The sequence below is a fragment of the Pungitius pungitius genome, chromosome 11 (genome assembly GCF_949316345.1).
Source record: "Pungitius pungitius chromosome 11, fPunPun2.1, whole genome shotgun sequence".
Classification (NCBI taxonomy): Eukaryota; Metazoa; Chordata; class Actinopteri; order Perciformes; family Gasterosteidae; genus Pungitius; species Pungitius pungitius.
In genome coordinates this window covers 14,473,065-14,491,694 of record NC_084910.1, presented here as the reverse complement: position 1 = coordinate 14,491,694, position 18,630 = coordinate 14,473,065, and the positions used below count along the sequence as shown (strand labels likewise).

General features: G+C 40.1%; 2 protein-coding genes across 2 annotated transcripts; both read right to left on the bottom strand.

Moving 5' to 3' along the window:
- Positions 1–69: 69 nt before the first annotated feature.
- leng1 (leukocyte receptor cluster (LRC) member 1) lies at positions 70–12,702 on the bottom strand. The gene is made up of 4 exons (XM_037452822.2): positions 12,147–12,702; positions 2,615–2,815; positions 1,570–1,874; positions 70–1,243 (listed from the first exon to the last, which is right to left on the bottom strand). The coding sequence occupies exons 1-4, from the start codon at positions 12,276–12,278 to the stop codon at positions 1,024–1,026; spliced, it is 858 nt and encodes a 285-aa protein (XP_037308719.1). The 5' UTR covers positions 12,279–12,702; the 3' UTR covers positions 70–1,023.
- A 118-nt stretch (positions 12,703–12,820) lies between these two features.
- Positions 12,821–18,530, bottom strand: tmc4 (transmembrane channel-like 4). The gene is made up of 16 exons (XM_037452821.2): positions 18,359–18,530; positions 17,993–18,179; positions 17,298–17,440; positions 17,030–17,179; positions 16,717–16,802; positions 16,328–16,473; positions 16,004–16,151; positions 15,709–15,867; positions 15,459–15,616; positions 15,174–15,300; positions 14,539–14,636; positions 14,219–14,402; positions 13,958–14,088; positions 13,585–13,740; positions 13,347–13,425; positions 12,821–13,231 (listed from the first exon to the last, which is right to left on the bottom strand). Exons 1-16 carry the CDS (start codon positions 18,411–18,413, stop codon positions 13,142–13,144), a joined length of 2,097 nt encoding a protein of 698 aa, XP_037308718.2. The 5' UTR covers positions 18,414–18,530; the 3' UTR covers positions 12,821–13,141.
- Between the last annotated feature and the right edge of the window lie 100 nt (positions 18,531–18,630).

Here is an 18,630-nt window from a genome sequence, read left to right as displayed (position 1 = left end):
TAATATAACCAAATGTGTTAATTGGCCAGGCCTTCAAAGTTACATGCCTTTATTATTTTTTATTTTATTTGGTATAACATTGAATGGTCAATGTTTATTAAGATTATACAGCAGCCCTTTAATGGAAGTTCAGCTTTTGTTGAAAGCATTGATTTAACTTCAAATCAATCAACAAATGATTTAGTAAGCCCAACACAACTTTTCACCAAAGAAAAACAGAAAAATGAAAATATGTTTCAGATGGGTGTATTTTAACAACATTGGTAATATAATTTACAGATATGAAAACAGTGAGTTGATATATATGATGCAGGGACATTTTGAATTGTAACTACATTTGTTTTTTTTTAAGCATACAAAATATTAAAATGACCACATCATAGCAGTAGGTATTTATAGCAGTGATTTTCTGTGACATAAATGGTTGGTGAAAACATTTATACTGCTTTTAAGAAATCTTCATCTTACTAAAATCAGAAAACATTGTGTTATCAGACAAGATTTCCCATAGTCACATCTTCACATTTATTATTTGATCCTACCAAGGGCCCAAACGTCAAACTCAGCTTATATGGCAAAAAAGAGCTATAAAAAAATTGAAAAATGAGAAAAGTTTTCCACCAATCAACTAAGCTCAAACGGTTGTATCAGCTTTACTCCAGTTTATTTTTCTTTATCGAAAGACTTATTTTACTCATATGCTGACCTTCACGCCGCAATTATTAGGAACATGAAAGATCTCCTTAACAATAGTATAAACAATCCTAGTGTGCAGCCCCCTGTGATGACAACAATCTTCCCCGCTGATGTCATCCCGAGCAAAACGCTGCAGGCGACAAAGGTAACTGCAACGGACATAAATAAAAATAAAGGAAAAATGGCAGAGTGGCCTTTTTACAGCTCATGTGGTTCCAAACACTTCCCATCTAAATTTTTGACATTTGCTACATTTAGGGAAAAAACGATGTAAACCTTTGTCCACTAACCATCCAACACGGACCACTGTGGCGCAATAAAGAGAGTTTATGATTTTAATATTTCATCCCTCCAGCTATCTCGGTCCCGCCTTTGACGCTTTCGAGCAAGTTCTGGGAAATAAGCGCTGTTGTACGGTCTCTCCCTCTCGTTGGTGTCCTTCCCTGGCTCCTTCCCTTTGCCGTTCCTCTGGTCGAGGAGGGCCTGGGTTCTCCTCCGTTCGTCCGCCTCCCTCTGTAGGCGCTCGGCACGTAACCGTTCTATGGAGCTGAAAGAGAGAGGTTTTTATTTTATTCATATCATGACCGTCACACTGTAGTTATGAATTAAACTGAGAGGATCCTTCTCTCGCCCACCAACTATTCTAAGCTAACTGTACGCTAGCTAAAATATAGTGTACGCAGGTGAAAGAACGCGTTAACAATTATATATTAAAGAATCACTTTAAAACTGGTGAACTAAACAGCAAAAACTGAGTAATGCGAGTCACGTCTAAATATGTTAAGTCATTGGGCTGAAAACAATGATGATAGTTTACAATTTCAATTTAGTCATATATTTGTAATAAGAATCAAGAGAAATTGACTTTCTTACCTCTCTCCACTGTTCCACTTTTCCCCTTTGCCTCTTCTTTCCTTTTTCTTGCTGTTATATTTTCTATCCTTTACAGCCATTATTTTCTTCATCTCTTTCAATGGGTCCAAACTATCTTTCAATCGGCGATCTCTCTTCTCTTTCTCCTCTTCACTTAATCCCTTCTTTTTTTCTTTATCTTTTCCCTCTTCTTTTTCTTTTGTTTCCTCTTTTTCTTTGCCAGTTTTCATGTACCACGGAGTGACTTCAGACCCCGGTTGGGGTCCAAGAGACACCAGCAGGCCGATAGCTCGTTCCTGCTTCTCCTGGAAAAGACACGGGGGAAAAACCACAGTGATTAAAATGTGTTGTGTGGTGACAGCAGTGCCAAATGATGACAAAACAGCATTAATTGTAAAATTATTACATTTTCTTTTTGCTCATCTCTTGATTGAGATTTGGTCATGAAGCTGGATCACATCCTTGTGTTTTACACTTTGCCCTAAATAACAGCGTTGTGTTCCTCTCGCGCTCCATCTGTTTACACTGCTTGTATGCTCAATGCGGCCGGCCTGCATCCAGAATACATATAATGCACTTTGTCTGCAACAAGGACCTGACTGAATATTTACAATCAGTGGAAGCAATTAAATATGCCAGCATATTCCCATGAATTAATGACGGTCACAAGCGTAACTGTTGTTCAACACTGTTAATTTCGTTGATGAAAACGTAAAGGAAAAATGTTCGTTAACAACCGTTTTCCCACGACTAAGACGTGAGGAAAACGGATCTTTGAAAATAAAAAAAAATATGATTAAATGTATTGTTTCGTTAAAGAGGCGAAAGTGGTCGGTGGCAGGGTCCTTTTTCAGAACGGCACTTAAAAACCATCTCTGTGAGAAGTGAGCAGACTGTCAGAGTATGGAGTAATAAGTATTATATATATATATTGTTATAAGACAAGGCCAGAATTTAATGCAACTTTATAAGGTTTATTTATTTACTGCACTACTTTTGTAATACATTACTGCTGATGATGAGTCAGAAGGAGTAACACCATCACCTGTTCGTCTTTCTTGTCTTTGAGATACTCCACATTCCCCTTCTTCTCTGAGGACTCCTCGAGGGGGAACAGATTAAGATGCTCCAGAGCTCTACTTCCTCCACTCTGTTTGTCACCATCGTCATCAGCTTCTTCATCCTTCGGTTCTCCTGCTGAATGGAGAGCAGCTCGGGATTTTCTTCTCAAAAACTCTGTACGAGCCTGTGGGGAAGAAGAGTTGTTATTCCAAAGAAAATGCATCAAGAGCAATACAGGCTTCTTCATAATGCATCATATCATTATTGATTTACTGTAATTAAAGCTTCCTATTTTACATCACTATGCAAAACCTGCAGTACAAGAGCAAGTCTGTTATAATAGCGTAATTTCATTGGAGGTAAACAAATATGACTGAAGATTAAGTAAACTGAGCTTAATTCTGACTTCAAAAGACACACTTTGTAGTCCTTCAACAAATTCTTCCTAAATATTACTACAATATGGATATAAGAACAAAATACAATGTACCAGTATTTGTTTTGACCCTGTAGGTCCGCTCACTGTGACACCCTGTAGGTCCGCTCACTGTGACACCCTGTAGGTCCGCTCACTGTGACACCCTGTAGGTCCGCTCACTGTGACACCCTGTAGGTCCGCTCACTGTGACACCCTGTAGGTCCGCTCACTGTGACACCCTGTAGGTCTGCTCACTGTGACACCCTGTAGGTCCGCTCACTGTGACACCCTGTAGGTCCGCTCACTGTGACACCCTGTAGGTCCGCTCAGTGTGACACCCTGTAGGTCCGCTCACTGTGACACCCTGTAGGTCTGCTCAGTATGACACCCTGTAGGTCCGCTCACTGTGACACCCTGTAGGTCTGCTCAGTGTGACACCCTGTAGGTCTGCTCAGTGTGACACCCTGTAGGTCTGCTCAGTGTGACACCCTGTAGGTCCGCTCACTGTGACACCCTGTATGTCTGCTCACTGTGACACCCTGTATGTCTGCTCACTGTGACACCCTGTATGTCTGCTCACTGTGACACCCTGTATGTCTGCTCACTGTGACACCCTGTAGGTCTGCTCAGTATGACACCCTGTAGGTCCGCTCACTGTGACACCCTGTATGTCTGCTCACTGTGACACCCTGTATGTCTGCTCATAGCTGCAACTGCGGTCATGTGGACCGCATTTCAAAAGGAAATGCGCCTCTATGTTGGGTATTACGGTAAAAGGGGCTGTACAGCCAAAAAGGCACTGATCATCATTTGAAGTGTCTTTTATCAATATTTGAACTCTCTTTAAATCAGATAGCAGATGGGTAACACTCTTTTGACACTTGGTCCTATTTAAATCTGATCTCCTCTATTAACTTGTACATTTACATGAAATATTAATTTGTACTTTTTGAGATAACTGAAGGCAAAGTTAGTACTTTTGCCATTATATTCGTCTTTTTCTCAATCTTTGAACTGTCTTTAAATTAGATAGCAGCCGGGTAACACTCTTTTGACACTTGATCCTATTTTAAGTTGACCTCCTCTATTACCATCTCAAATTACATGAAATATTACTGTGTACTTTTTGAGATACTTGAGGGTAAAGTTAGTACTTTTGCCATTATATTCGTCTTTTTCTCAATCTTTGAACTATCTTTAAATTAGATAGCAGCTGGGTAACACTCTTTTGACACTTGATCCTATTACACGTTGGCCTCCTCTATTACCATCTCAAATTACATGAAATATTACTGTGTACTTTTTGAGATACTTGAGGGTAAAGTTAGTACTTTTGCCATTATATTCGTCTTTTTCTCAATCTTTGAACTGTCTTTAAATCAGATCGAAGCCGGGTAACACTCTTCTGACACTTGATCCTATTTCATGTCGACCTCCTCTATCACCATGTACATTTACATAAATTATTACTGTGTACTTTTTGGGATACTTGAAGGTAAGGTTAGTAAAATTGCCATTAGATTCGTCTTTTTCTCAATCATTGAACTGTCTTTAAATCAGATACAAGCCGGGTAACACTCTTCTGACACTTGATCCAATTTTAAGTTGACCTCCTCTATTAACTTGTACATTTACATGAAATATTACTGTCTACTTTTTGAGATACCTGAAGGTAAAGTTAGTACTTTTGCCATTAGATTCGTCTTTTTCTCAATCTTTGAACTGTCTTTAAATCAGATACAAGCCGGGTAACACTCTTCTGACACTTGATCCTATTTCACGTCGACCTCCTCTATTACCATCTCAAATTACATAAAATATTACTGTGTACTTTTTGAGATAACTGAAGGCAAAGTTAGTACTTTTGCCATTATATTCGTCTTTTTCTCAATCTTTGAACTATCTTTAAATTAGATAGCAGCTGGGTAACACTCTTTTGACACTTGATCCTATTACACGTTGGCCTCCTCTATTACCATCTCAAATTACATGAAATATTACTGTGTACTTTTTGAGATACTTGAGGGTAAAGTTAGTACTTTTGCCATTATATTCGTCTTTTTCTCAATCTTTGAACTGTCTTTAAATCAGATCGAAGCCGGGTAACACTCTTCTGACACTTGATCCTATTTCATGTCGACCTCCTCTATCACCATGTACATTTACATAAATTATTACTGTGTACTTTTTGGGATACTTGAAGGTAAGGTTAGTAAAATTGCCATTAGATTCGTCTTTTTCTCAATCATTGAACTGTCTTTAAATCAGATACAAGCCGGGTAACACTCTTCTGACACTTGATCCAATTTTAAGTTGACCTCCTCTATTAACTTGTACATTTACATGAAATATTACTGTGTACTTTTTGAGATACCTGAAGGTAAAGTTAGTAATATTGCCAATATATTCGTCTTTTTTTCATTTCTGAACTGTCTTTAAATTAGATAGCAGCTGGGTAACACTCTTTCGACACTTGATCATATTACACGTTGACCTCCCCTATCACCATGTACATTTACATAAAATATTACTGTGTACTTTTTGAGATAACTGAAGGCAAAGTTAGTAATTTTGCCATTATATTCGTCTTTCTTTCATTCTTTGAACTGTCTTTAAATTAGATAGCAGCTGGGTAACACTCTTTTGACACTTGATCCTATTTCACGTCGACCTTCTCTATTACCATCTCAAATTACATAAAATATTACTGTGTACTTTTTGAGATACTTGAAGGTAAAGTTAGTAATATTGCCATTATATTCGTCTTTTTCTCAATCATTGAACTGTCTTTAAATCAGATACAAGCCGGGTAACACTCTTTTGACACTTGATCCTGATTCATGTAGACCTCCTCTATTACCATCTCAAATTACATAATATATTACTGTGTACTTTTTGAGATAACTGAAGGTAAAGTTAGTACTTTTGCCATTATATTCGTCTTTTCTATATATGTGAACTGTCTTTAAATCAGATCGAAGCCGGGTAACACTCTTCTGACACTTGGTCCTGGTTCATGTTGACCTCCCCTATCATCATGTACATTTACATAAAATATTACTGTGTACTTTTTGAGATAACTGAAGATAAAGTTAGTAATATTGCCATTATATTCGTCTTTTCTCTATCTTTGAACTATCTTTAAATCAGATAGAAGACGGGTAACACTCTTTTGACACTTGATCCTGGTTCATGTTGACCTCCTCTATTAACATGTAAAGTTACATAAAATATTACTGTGTACTTTTTGAGATAACAAGGTAAAGTTATTACTTTTGCCATTATATTCGTCTTTTCCTCAATCTTTGAACTATCTTTAAATCAGATACAAGCCGGGTAACACTCTTTTGACACTTGATCCTGCTTCATGTTGACCTCCTCTATTAACATGTAAAGTTGCATAAAATTAGATTTTGTAGCTTATGAGCACAGGTGAAATCAGTAAGAATGACATGTTATTTGTCATTTCCCTTCCCTCTATGCCCATGTATATTTCCATAAACCTTTACTGTACAGTTTGAAATAAGAGAAAGTCAGCGCAGTTGGTACTTTGTCCCCTTCAGTGCAGACCACAGGATGTACGATCCAGGGGCCCCTATCAGGCCATTATTCCTCCTCGGTTGGATGTAGCTGCCGGTGGACTTTTGTTTTTGTACTGACCGCGTTATGCGTGTTCCGGTTACGAAAGGAGTTGCTCCTGCGGGGGTCCATGGGTGGGACCCTCCTCTATCGCTCCAGCAGTTCTGGGGCTGCACCTCATTTGACTTTGACCTCAGATCAGACAAGCTAACCCTCTGAATTAAAGCATCTTACTAAGTGCAGGAAAGGAAACTTACAAGGTTACCCGCAGTAGCGGCAAGCGAAGAGGAAAGAGCCCAGTGCCAAAATGCGGTTCCACGTGGGACCGCTCAGCCTGCACATCAGATTGAGGCAGAGCCCATAGATGGCAGGAGGCCGTAACAACCTTTCTTGAAGTCGGGTTGTTTGGACAACAAACCCTAACCCTAAGAACTCCATCAAAGGCTAAATACTAGCACGAGATTGATAGTGAACAAGTTCCGTAAACCTCTATGGCAGACTGTAACCTTCAGGAATCAGGAAACGTTTATTGTCATAATATGTTGGACATACATGGAAATTGTCTTGGCGGTTGGTGCATGACAGAAGACAGTACAATAATGATGACATAGTGCAAATGAGATCAAAATAAAATAAGTGTATAATAAAATATATGCTATGGGTTAGTACGCTAAAAACTAAAGCTATGGGTTAGTAAGTTAGGGGAGATAAGAAAATTATAAATAAAAATATAGATTATAGATTAAGTGCACCAGCTAAACAAGTGACGAGTGACAAGTGAAAGTGACAAAGTGAATGAATGAACATGGGAGTCCGAGTCAGTCAGGGGGGGCCCCGGCCTCTGTTGATGAGCCCGACTGCCGAAGGGAAGAAACTGTTCGTGTGGCGGGAGGTCTTAGTCCTGATGGACCGCAGCCTCCTGCCGGATGGAAGGGGCACAAACAGTTCATGTCCAGGGTGGGAGGGGTCGGCTACAATCTTTCTGGCCCGCTTCAAAGACCTGGAAGCGAACAAGTTCTGGAGAGACGGAAGATTGCAGCCAATCACCCTCTCTGCAGAGCGGATGACATGCTGCAGCCTGCCCTTGTCCTTGGCTGTGGCTGCAGCGTACCACACGGTGATGGAGGAACAGAGGATGGACTCCATGATGGCCGTGTAGAAGTGCACCATCATCGTCTGAGGCAGGTTGAATTTCTTCAGCTGCCTCAGGAAGAACATCCTCTGCTGAGCCTTTTTCGTGATGGAGCTGATGTTCAGCTCCCACTTGAGGTCCTGGGTGATGATGGAGCCCAGAAAACGGAAGGAGTCCACAGTGGTGACGGGGGAGTCACACAAGGTGAGGGGGGAAGGTAGGGCTGTATTCCTCCTGAAGTCCACAACCATCTCCACTGTCTTCATTGAACCGGTGCTGATGGACCGAGAGGCAGAGACGTGTTTCCCCAGCTTCACGTGCTGCTTCATGTCGGAAGCGAGACTGAGTCCGGACCGGCTGCTTTCCGGGGGTTTTGTCTTCAAGCAACACAATACTTTTTTGGACCTTACACTGACCTACCCTTTAATCAAAAACAATGTATATGCGGCGGGGCGTTAGGGAGAGAGACCAACAACGCCACCTGGGGACTTGCACCCCAAGAATTATAGAGAATACCTAAGGCACGCAAATACTGTGGACTAGGCTCCATTCAACCCCACCACATATATAATTTCAGCAGACATGTCTGCGTCCAATCAAAGGAAGGCCCAAAGTGGGTGAGACTTTTTCTCTTTGGGTGAAGCATTCTTTTATGGCTGCCAAGCTGCATGGGACACAATACCCCAAATCTGTGAGACAAAAGTAACTCTAAAACTGGTCTATAAAATATCTTCATTAAAGAATATGTTTTTGTGTGCATGAGTATGTAAATAAGTATATTTGGTAATTGATTTATTATTTCTTTATTAAAACTGGGTGTTTTGGTTAGTTGACACAAGGCAACACTGTGCAGTTAGGTCATTGACCACAGTCAATATTTTTGTTGTACCAACTACTGATATTGAATGGGAATGGAAACAGGAACATTTAATGGGCGAAATGTTTGAAAATCAAGCTGTTAGGGCTGATCCATCTGACAGTGAGGACAGTGACAACGAGGAAAGTGAGCTTGAAAGGAGTCAGAAAGATTGGATCCCTGCCAGACAGTTAGGAGATCAGGGGTCCGTCAGGGGTCAGTCAGTAGAACAATGTGTGTCCTTCATTCATTCATTCATTTTGAATATGACATTCATATTTGTACTTTCTTAGGATAACGCATGTCTGATCAAAGCGACAGTGAGTCTGTGGATCAAGATGAGGATGAAGACATAGTAGAGGCTGAACACCCCACAATACATTTTGTGCTCGCCCTGGCATAACATTTCTAATGATATCATGTCCCCCCTTCAGTATTTTAAGATATTCTTCAGGTTATTGTAGGTCAGTCGAATGTGTATGCCATACAAAGTGACACAAACAAGCCCTTTAAGTTTACATGTTTTGGATGTGGATTTTGTACATACAGTGTTGGTAATTTCATTTCTTTGTTTAATATTTTTTAATTTATGTTTGGATCCATTTGTAGTTAATGTCCTCAAAATGAACTTCTTTCTAAATGCCTACATTGCTTTTTTGACTTATTTCACTTTATATATACAAGTTGCCCTGAGGCAACAAACCAAAATCAAGTTGGGGGGGGGGCGCATACATTTTATGGTTGATAAAAGCTCCCCAAATATGGGATGAAATATGTTTTACTCCACAAATTAACGTCATGCCAATGAAGAAAAATTAAAAAGGACTATGAAGAGAGAGTTCAACAGGGCGTAAAACCGTTGAGAGGTCAAAAGGCACTGCGGCCCTGCACCGCCACCGCCTTTCGGCCGACCCTGCCCCCGGTCCAATTGTTCTCCGGGACAGACAGTCCTCAGAGCGACCAACCTTGTTGCATCGCCAGGGCGTTAATTAACCAACTCCAGTCAAAGGACCCTGTAGCTAAATAAAAGTGAAGGCTGACGCGTGCCGGCTGAGGCCCACCATTGGCTCGGCTTCTATCTGATTTAAAGACAGTTCAAAGATTGAGAAAAAACGAATATAATTGCAAAAGTACTAACTTTACTTTCAAGTATCTCTAAAAGTACACAGTAATATTTTATGTAACTTTACATGTTAATAGAGGGGGCCAACGTGTAATAGGATCAAGTGTCAAAAGAGTGTTACCCGGCTGCTATCTAATTTAAAAATAATTCAAACATTGACAAAAAGACGAATATAATGGCAATATTGCTGACTTTGCCTTCAATTTTCTCAAAAAGTACACAGTAATATTTTATGTAACTTTACATGTTAATAGAGGAGGCCAACGTGTAATAGGATCAAGTGTCAAAAGAGTGTTAGCCGTCTTTTATCTGATTTAAAGATAGTTCAAAGATAGAGAAAAGACGAATATAATGGCAATATTACTAACTTTATCTTCAGTTATCTCAAAAAGTACACAGTAATATTTTATGTAAATGTACATGATGATAGGGGAGGTCAACATGAACCAGGACCAAGTGTCAGAAGAGTGTTACCCGGCTTCGATCTGATTTAAAGACAGTTCACATATATAGAAAAGACGAATATAATGGCAAAAGTACTAACTTTACCTTCAGTTATCTCAAAAAGTACACAGTAATATTTTATGTAACTTCACATGTTAATAGAGGAGGCCAACGTGTAATAGGATCAAGTGTCAAAAGAGTGTTACCCAGCTGCTATCTAATTTAAAGATAGTTCAAAGATTGAGAAAAAGACGAATCTAATGGCAAAAGTACTAACTTTACCTTCAGTTATCTCAAAAGTTCCACAGTAATATTTTATGTAAATGTACATGTTAATAGAGGAGGTCAACTTAAAATAGGATCAAGTGTGAAAAGAGTGTTACCCAGCTGCTATCTAATTTAAAGACAGTTCAAAGAATGAAAGAAAGACGAATCTAATGGCAATTTTACTAACCTTACCTTCAAGTATCTCAAAAAGTACACAGTAATATTTCATGTAATTTGAGATGGTAATAGAGGAGGTCAACTTAAAATAGGATCAAGTGTCAAAAGAGTGTTACCCAGATGCTATCTAATTTAAAGACAGTTCAAAGATTGAGAAAAAGACGAATATAATGGCAAAAGTACTAACTTTGCCCTCAAGTATCTCAAAAAGTACACAGTAATATTTTATGTAAATGTACATGATGATAGGGGAGGTCAACATGAACCAGGACCAAGTGTCAGAAGAGTGTTACCCGGTTTCTATCTAATTTAAAGATAGTTCAAAGATTGAGGAAAAGACGAATATAATGGCAAAAGTAATAACTTTACCTTGTTATCTCAAAAACTACACAGTAATATTTTATGTAACTTTACATGTTAATAGAGGAGGTCAACATGAACCAGGATCAAGTGTCAAAAGAGTGTTACCCGTCTTCTATCTGATTTAAAGATAGTTCAAAGATAGAGAAAAGACGAATATAATGGCAATATTACTAACTTTATCTTCAGTTATCTCAAAAAGTACACAGTAATATTTTATGTAAATGTACATGATGATAGGGGAGGTCAACATGAACCAGGACCAAGTGTCAGAAGAGTGTTACCCGGCTTCGATCTGATTTAAAGACAGTTCACATATATAGAAAAGACGAATATAATGGCAAAAGTACTAACTTTACCTTCAGTTATCTCAAAAAGTACACAGTAATATTTTATGTAACTTTACATGTTAATAGAGGAGGCCAACGTGTAATAGGATCAAGTGTCAAAAGAGTGTTACCCAGCTGCTATCTAATTTAAAGATAGTTCAAAGATTGAGAAAAAGACGAATATAATGGCAAAAGTACTAACTTTACCCTCAAGTATCTCAAAAAGTACACAGTAATATTTTATGTAAATGTACATGATGATAGGGGAGGTCAACATGAACCAGGACCAAGTGTCAGAAGAGTGTTACCCGGTTTCTATCTAATTTAAAGATAGTTCAAAGATTGAGGAAAAGACGAATATAATGGCAAAAGTAATAACTTTACCTTCAAATATCTCAAAAAGTACACAGTAATATTTTATGTATCTTTACATGTTAATAGAGGAGGTCAACATGAACCAGGATCAAGTGGCAAAAGAGTGTTACCCGGCTTCTATCTAATTTAAAGAGAATTCAAAGATTGAGAAAAAGACGAATATAATGGCAATATTACTAACTTTACCTTCAGTTATCTCAAAAACTACACAGTAATATTTTATGTAACTTTACATATTGATAGAGGAGGTCGAGGTGAAATAGGATCAAGTTTCAGAAGAGTGTTACCCGGCTTCTATCTGATTTAAAGAGAGTTCAAATATTGAAAAAAGACACTTCAAATGATGTTCAGTGCCTTTTTGGCTGTACAGACCCATTTACCGTAATACCTTACATAGAGGCGCATTTCCTTTTGAAATGCGGTCCACATGACCGCAGTTAGCTGCAGGGGCTCACCTCTTGCTCAGCACGCTCCACGCGACGCTTGGCCTCGCGCTCTTCCTCTGCCGCCTGGGCCTCGTCCTTCCGCACGCGAGCAACGTTGTCTTTGTTGCGAACGTGCCAGCTTTTTTTCGGAAGGATGTTCATCGTTACCTGGGTGACTGTTGCCCGAGTGACCGATGATCCTGTACGTTAGCGGTCAGATAGCTGCGCGGGCTAGCTCGGTCTTAAGTATGAAACAACACGACTCAAACACTGAGTTAACGTTTGCATATAAAAGCAGCGGGGAGGTGGAGGTATGAGGGGGGGTGAAATTAGATGGATTGTTCAGTCAGAAAATAAGAAAAATGACAGTTTTGTTGCTGCTGTTATTAATTAAGCTAACGTTAGCCACGGTTCGCTACTTACCACCTTAACGCAGCAAGTTAATGATACGAATGCGAGGAGAGACATTTAACTCGCTCCCCAACGATAAACTCATCTTTTCAAAAAATGTAACATGCACACGTGGACAAATATACTATCACTGACTAAATGGGATGAGAGGTTCTGAGGTTCGGCTGCTGTAGCACACAGGAACTAGTTAGCAGTCACAAACAGGAAGTAAACGTAACACATTTCTTTCAAAAACGACATTTTGACACCAGAGGGAGCTAAACGTCCTCTCTTTTTATTATGTAAAAGAAAAAAAATACAAAACATCTACTTTTGCATGGAAAAATAAAAGTTTATTGATACCAAGGATTCAATTTACATAACTTATCGTTATCTTAATGTAATTTAATCACATACCACTTACTTAGGTTGACATGTTCCTTAAAAACTTATATCTGTCTGATTCAGCAACAACCACAGTTTTTTTTTAATGATTGTTAATGCAGGATTATCTGCTGAACCCAAGCCTGCATTATGTGACACTTGCTTTATACATACAGTGTACATATCATCCTCATCATGATGCATTTTTTTTTAGAAGGTGATAAAACTAAAATATGGTTGTTATGCTATGATTACGCGTATGCTCCTGCAGTGTGTTCTAGTATCTGATGACGACTCAGCTCCTCAATCTGCTTCACCAAGAACTGCTTGTCACGGCCCTCCTGTAGGCACCCGCAGAATTGTATTAGAAAATAATTTAGGCCTATCTACATATTGTCAATATTCAGTAACCAAGTCTCACTAATTAAATACACGTTTCAGGTGCCAACAACTTACCAGTTTGAGCTGAGCTCTTAACATGGCGACAGTTTTCCCATAAACGGAGGCTAAGGCTACAAAATAGCACATCACCACACTGCCAAGGAGAAAGGAGCCGTGATTATACATCATACAACGGTCAGTTAAATACCACTTACTATGCAGGTAAAATAAAAGCTCCCTTCTACATTTGGCTTTAAGTATATCAATGTATAGGCCAGAAGAATAATCTTCCAGAAAGAATACGTTAACTCACCAAGATAACGCAAACAAGGGGATGGAGAATGCCTGTGAACCAATGAAGAACAGAAAGTTCTGTGTAGTTTCAGAGAGGCTGTAGAAAGATTTTGGAACAATCGACCACATGCTGGGGAAGAAACGGAAAGGACCGCAACCCATAGAAGGACTGATCCTGGGTGGAAAGAGGGACACACTTGTCTTCAACAATCGAATACAACATCAAAAACTAATACTACCTGCCAGGCCTCTTTTGACCTGCAGGCTACAAACCTCAAAGTCCACTTCCACTGCTGTTTGTAAATGATGATTGGTCACAGCCAGCGGTAGACTAACAAAGCACTTCTGTCATGATTCTTACAGCAGAAAAGACCATATTAATCAGCACTCACTGAGCGAGACTGTAAACCATGACAACTGTGGCCAGGCCCCAGCCGAACAGGAGTACCACCAGGAAGACGACGGTGGAGTAGGTGGAGCGAAACGTCCTTAGTGCTGGCCGGCAATTGTAGAAGAGCGTGGTCTGAGGGGGGGAAAGTGTCCACGTAGACAGGGACAGGGACAAAATCAATATTGGTGAATAACTTTGTCCTCACTAGACCAACAAACTGGCATTTTGTGAAATGTCGGCTGTGTTGAACCAACATCTTCACCTTCTTGAAGTAGAAGAGGAGTATGAACTTGACGGTGTTAATGAGCGGCAGCAACGGGCAAAAAAGAGCTCCTGTCCACACCACGGTCTGACCGTAAACCAGTCCCAGCACGTTGGCAGGAACCACAAACTCCTGTCGACCCACCCACTGAGCCAGCTTACTGGACCAGTTGTCCACCACCATCCTGAGACAAACACACACACGCACGCACACACACAGACAACCAATTATTGTCAGAGATATTCAACTCTCCATGCGGTGTATTCATTTGCAAAATGTTCCATCTAATTTAATATTGACAAAAGCACCAGGACTCGTACCTGCGTGGAAACTCCACCAAGAAGAGCAAAGCGATGTTGACGAGGAAGTCAAAGAGTGTCAGCTTGTACATCTCCTGTCCCACACGCGTCTCCCAGCACTGCCCGAAGACACAAACAGGAAGTGTTCCCACAATATTCCAATAGTGAGGACATCCAAAATGAACCTTCTTTTGCTTTCTTCACCCAAATGAATTAATAAGGACTATGTTTCCCAAGGTAGGGTTATCATTTATCTATCATTTCCTGATTATTATTACATGAGCTGTGGTTATACTGCATGTCATAAATGATTACTCAGCTGGGTGCTCCCTTTTTCAGTTATGACTTTGTGACAGATTCAAAACTACCTCAGCAGCATCATGTCATATATTTTTTATTTAAGGTGTTTGGCAAAACAAAACTACCATCAATCTGTTTGTGTCTTGAGTTTGAGTGGATCCACTCCAACTGGAGCTCTCTCTGTCTCTGCAATGATGCAAATTGCAACTTATTGCTCATGTAAACTTGGCAATAACTGTTTGATTCTTAAACTGTTGTCTAGTAGCTTGGGGACCTTTTTGATCCTGTTTATAAAGAATAAGCATATTTAAAAATAAATAAATGAAATGAATGTATACTCAAGAAATATAAATTACCGGGTGGGCTTTATAGTGGTATTTGCACAGTGTACAATTTTCACTGTTTATGTTCCCTTCACAGGTGATCTGACCCCACAAAGTGAAGAGAAGAACAGCCAGACTCACAAGACGAAGGAAAACCGCTCTTTGAATGGAAAAGAAAAGACAAATCATTAACAAACATTCCTACATTACTGCACTCAATTTCAGAATGGACTATATGGTTTGGAAAATAAGTAAAAATGTGTACTGTTGAAAAAAAATACATTTGGTCAAAAAATGTTTTTTTTTTTAAGTGCAAACCTTAATAGAGCCACTATGACAGTATTGCTGGGCGAGTATCGCTCTATCAGGGCGATCTGGTCACCAAGCAGTGGCACCAGGAAGTTTGCCGTGGTGATGACAATAGACGGCAGGTACTCAAAAATCAAACCCTTGATCCCGTCAGCACTACTTTTTTTCTGTGTGTCACAAACGGGAAACAAAAGGTCACTGATGACTTTCAGACCTTAAATTCCATCAACATCATCAAAACCATTTTCCAGAAATGTACCTGGCTGAAGTTGGTGGCCACGAAGATGGCGTAGCAGGCCGCCGCAATGAGCCCCAAGGAAACCAAAAACATCAAAACACGTAGAGAGTATAAAATAAGTTTTTGCCCCAAAGTCAGAGCGGCTGTCCTTTTCTTCCTGCTCTCCTCCTCCAGATCCACCTGAGAATAAGAGAGAGGCGAGGGGTCATCTGAAATGGTGCAGGGAATGACTCTGCAGAACAGCGTTTTCTCCACACAGTCAAAGTCTTTTCCTGACTTTCTTTCGTCCTGCTAAGTGGGACAGATCCCGTCTGACCTGCAGTCGGTAGAGGATGTTCTTCTGCTTCAGTTTGGTAGCTCGGTCGCCCTGGCAGCCATGGTCCCAGTTGGTGAACAATATCACGCTGTAGTTGCCCACAGAGCCGCCTCCCGTTGCCACGGCAACTCGAGTTGCAATCCCCATGCTTCACGTTGAGAGCCAGACAGAGAAGAGGATGCAGATGCAGGTCAAAGTGACGGAACTCTCAAATCCGGCTTCTATATGTCAGTCTGTTTATTTCACCCTATTGAAAGCCTCACTGAAGGCTGAGCACACGCACAAACAAGTGTTAATATTGAAACTATTGGTTGTATGACTGACCGTGCAATGATGCAAATGAGACAAAAGAGAAAGTAGAAGACGGCAGTGAAGAGGTAGGCCAGGGGAATGTTGTAGGAGAAGTTCCGGTCCGCCACCATTGTGTTGCTATAGTAGCCGTAAAACAGGTACGAATACTCCATGAAACCCTGAACAAAGAGGAGAGGACAGTCATGGCTGATGTCCTAAATCCAATTTGTTGAGGTCACTGAGGTCATTTCTGCTTTTTTTTAGGGGATGTGTTACTTTTGTTGAAAAATGTGGTTGTGAAAATATCCTGAGAATATCATAATAATCGTCTTGTCTTGCTAATGAGATGAGACTGCCAGTAAGAAAATACATCGTGCACTTCTTTTATCTTTGAGGGGGCGTGTGATGCTGTAGTCTCTCACCGTCCCCGAAAGTAAGTCAAGGAAGTAATTATAGAACAAGACCAAGCCTTGAGGACTGGGGTCATACAGCGTGCATTCATCTGGACCTGTAAAACATAGCAAGGTGAAAGCTTCGTAATTCCTGCATACATTCTCACAAATAACCTGAAAAGACAAGCAAAGATAAGGTTGATCAAAATGCAGGTCTGCATCCTAACAGGGAGAGGGTCTCAATCCCTGAAGTAGATAACACATATAAGTCTGCTTTTAAATGAGTAATTAGTAACTAATTAGTAATTCATTTTAATTTACTGCAGCTTGAACAAGACATTACCAGTGCTGTTAACCAGGCTGCCCCCGACAGATCTGAAGACGATGCTGGGGATGAGGACGAATCCCGCAATCAGTAAAAAGGAAACAAAATTGAGCACCACCAAGAATCGCAGGAACAGGAAGTAGGACTCGACGCCACCTCCAAAGTTCCCTGGAAGGAGCCAAAGATTTCATTTCAAATCCCAAAATGGAGTAAAGTGAAATTGAACAATATTATTCAGGTAACATGCAGTGATCTTGAGTCCAGAAATGGGCCATTAAAGGTTCACCTCCAATCTTTTGCAAAGACTTTCTCCACAGTGTGAAAAAGTGGAGACATTCACTGGCCTTTTCTTTTAGTTTATGCAGAGACTTTCTCTGCCTCCAGGACTGCCTCCTGGAAACCACGGGCACATGCATCTGCTGCACCTGCCTGTAAGAGACACATCGCACTTAAATGACTCTGGAGTAGATACTTTAGTATGGCTCCGTAACTTCATTTAGCTTTTACTAAAAGGAATCTAGCAATCAGATTAAGTTGGCACATTTCAAATGAATTATTCCAAGTAATTCAGTTGTATTAGTATTCTCTGTTTGAAACTGTGCACCTATTCAACTGTTAAAGATCCCCTCCATTAATTGCCATTGCTTAGTGTTATTTCACATAAACCTTAATGAATAGTGTATGTTGTGTGCATGTGTGTGTGGGTTTAAATGAAGTTTGTTTGTCTTTCCTCACCTTAAGTCTGAGTTTAAGCTTTGTGTTTATGTGTGTATTTTGTGACATTTTGTAGTTTGATTAAATGATCATCAAACCTCTGGCACACATTAAGTGCACTAAGAACAAAAAACAGGATTTGACTTGCACCAGCAATAGCAGTAGTACTAATAAACAATAATAATAATAACATAATGTAATGAAATAATAAAAGGGGACCATGTTTGGGACGGACCTTTCAAATCCTTTCAAATCGAACTTTCATACCTCACGGCTCTCTTCAACGCCATGGGCAGAGGAATGGTCCTGAGCTCCCGGGTTGGTCCACTGTTGCCTTCCTCATTCTCCTCTCCAGGAGTCGGGCAAGGGTCGTTCTCAGGATAGTTGTGATTGGACACCCGAGATGAGACCCGTCGTAGCCGTAGAGACTGCTGGTCACTGCGATAACTGTTCCCTGGGAGTGGATGAGCAAAGAATAGGGTTAAAAGTCCAAAACATCAGTCAACGCGATTCCACAAAATGATTCTGTATAAGCAGAGACATTATTTAGATGTCTACACCGTCTAGATAGTGTTAGAGGGGATACATGACATATATTTAGGTAAACACGTTCACAGGTGAGAAAATACACACCTTGAATGTAGTCGTACGCGTCTCTCGAGCCTTCTCTCTGTGATTCACGGGCCATTTCTCTAATGCAGATCAACACACTCAATACTTTACCAAACAAATGGAGAGCGAGCTCTTCATGAGGAAACGTTGCCCATCCAGGAACACCTGCCCTATTGTTTTCTCTCACGGACTTTACTCCCTTTGTAAATGACCAAGCAGGTACTTCCGTGTAGGATTTAACCCATTATTTCCATGGAGGTAGTTGTTATTCATTTACTACCTGCACACAGTTT

Excerpts from the sequence above, each read along its gene's own strand:
- tmc4 (XM_037452821.2), bottom strand. The coding sequence starts at position 18,413 with ATGGCCCGTGAATCACAGAGAGAAGGCTCGAGAGACGCGTACGACTAC. Across the intron at positions 15,617-15,708 it reads TGGCCACCAACTTCAGCCAG|AAAAAAAGTAGTGCTGACGG; the intron begins GTACATTTCTGG and ends TGTGACACACAG. Across the intron at positions 13,426-13,584 it reads CCCTTGTTTGCGTTATCTTG|TGTGGTGATGTGCTATTTTG; the intron begins GTGAGTTAACGT and ends TCTCCTTGGCAG.
- leng1 (XM_037452822.2), bottom strand. The coding sequence starts at position 12,278 with ATGAACATCCTTCCGAAAAAAAGCTGGCACGTTCGCAACAAAGACAAC. Across the intron at positions 1,875-2,614 it reads AAGACAAGAAAGACGAACAG|GAGAAGCAGGAACGAGCTAT; the intron begins GTGATGGTGTTA and ends TGTCTTTTCCAG. Across the intron at positions 1,244-1,569 it reads AAGTGGAACAGTGGAGAGAG|CTCCATAGAACGGTTACGTG; the intron begins GTAAGAAAGTCA and ends TCTCTCTTTCAG.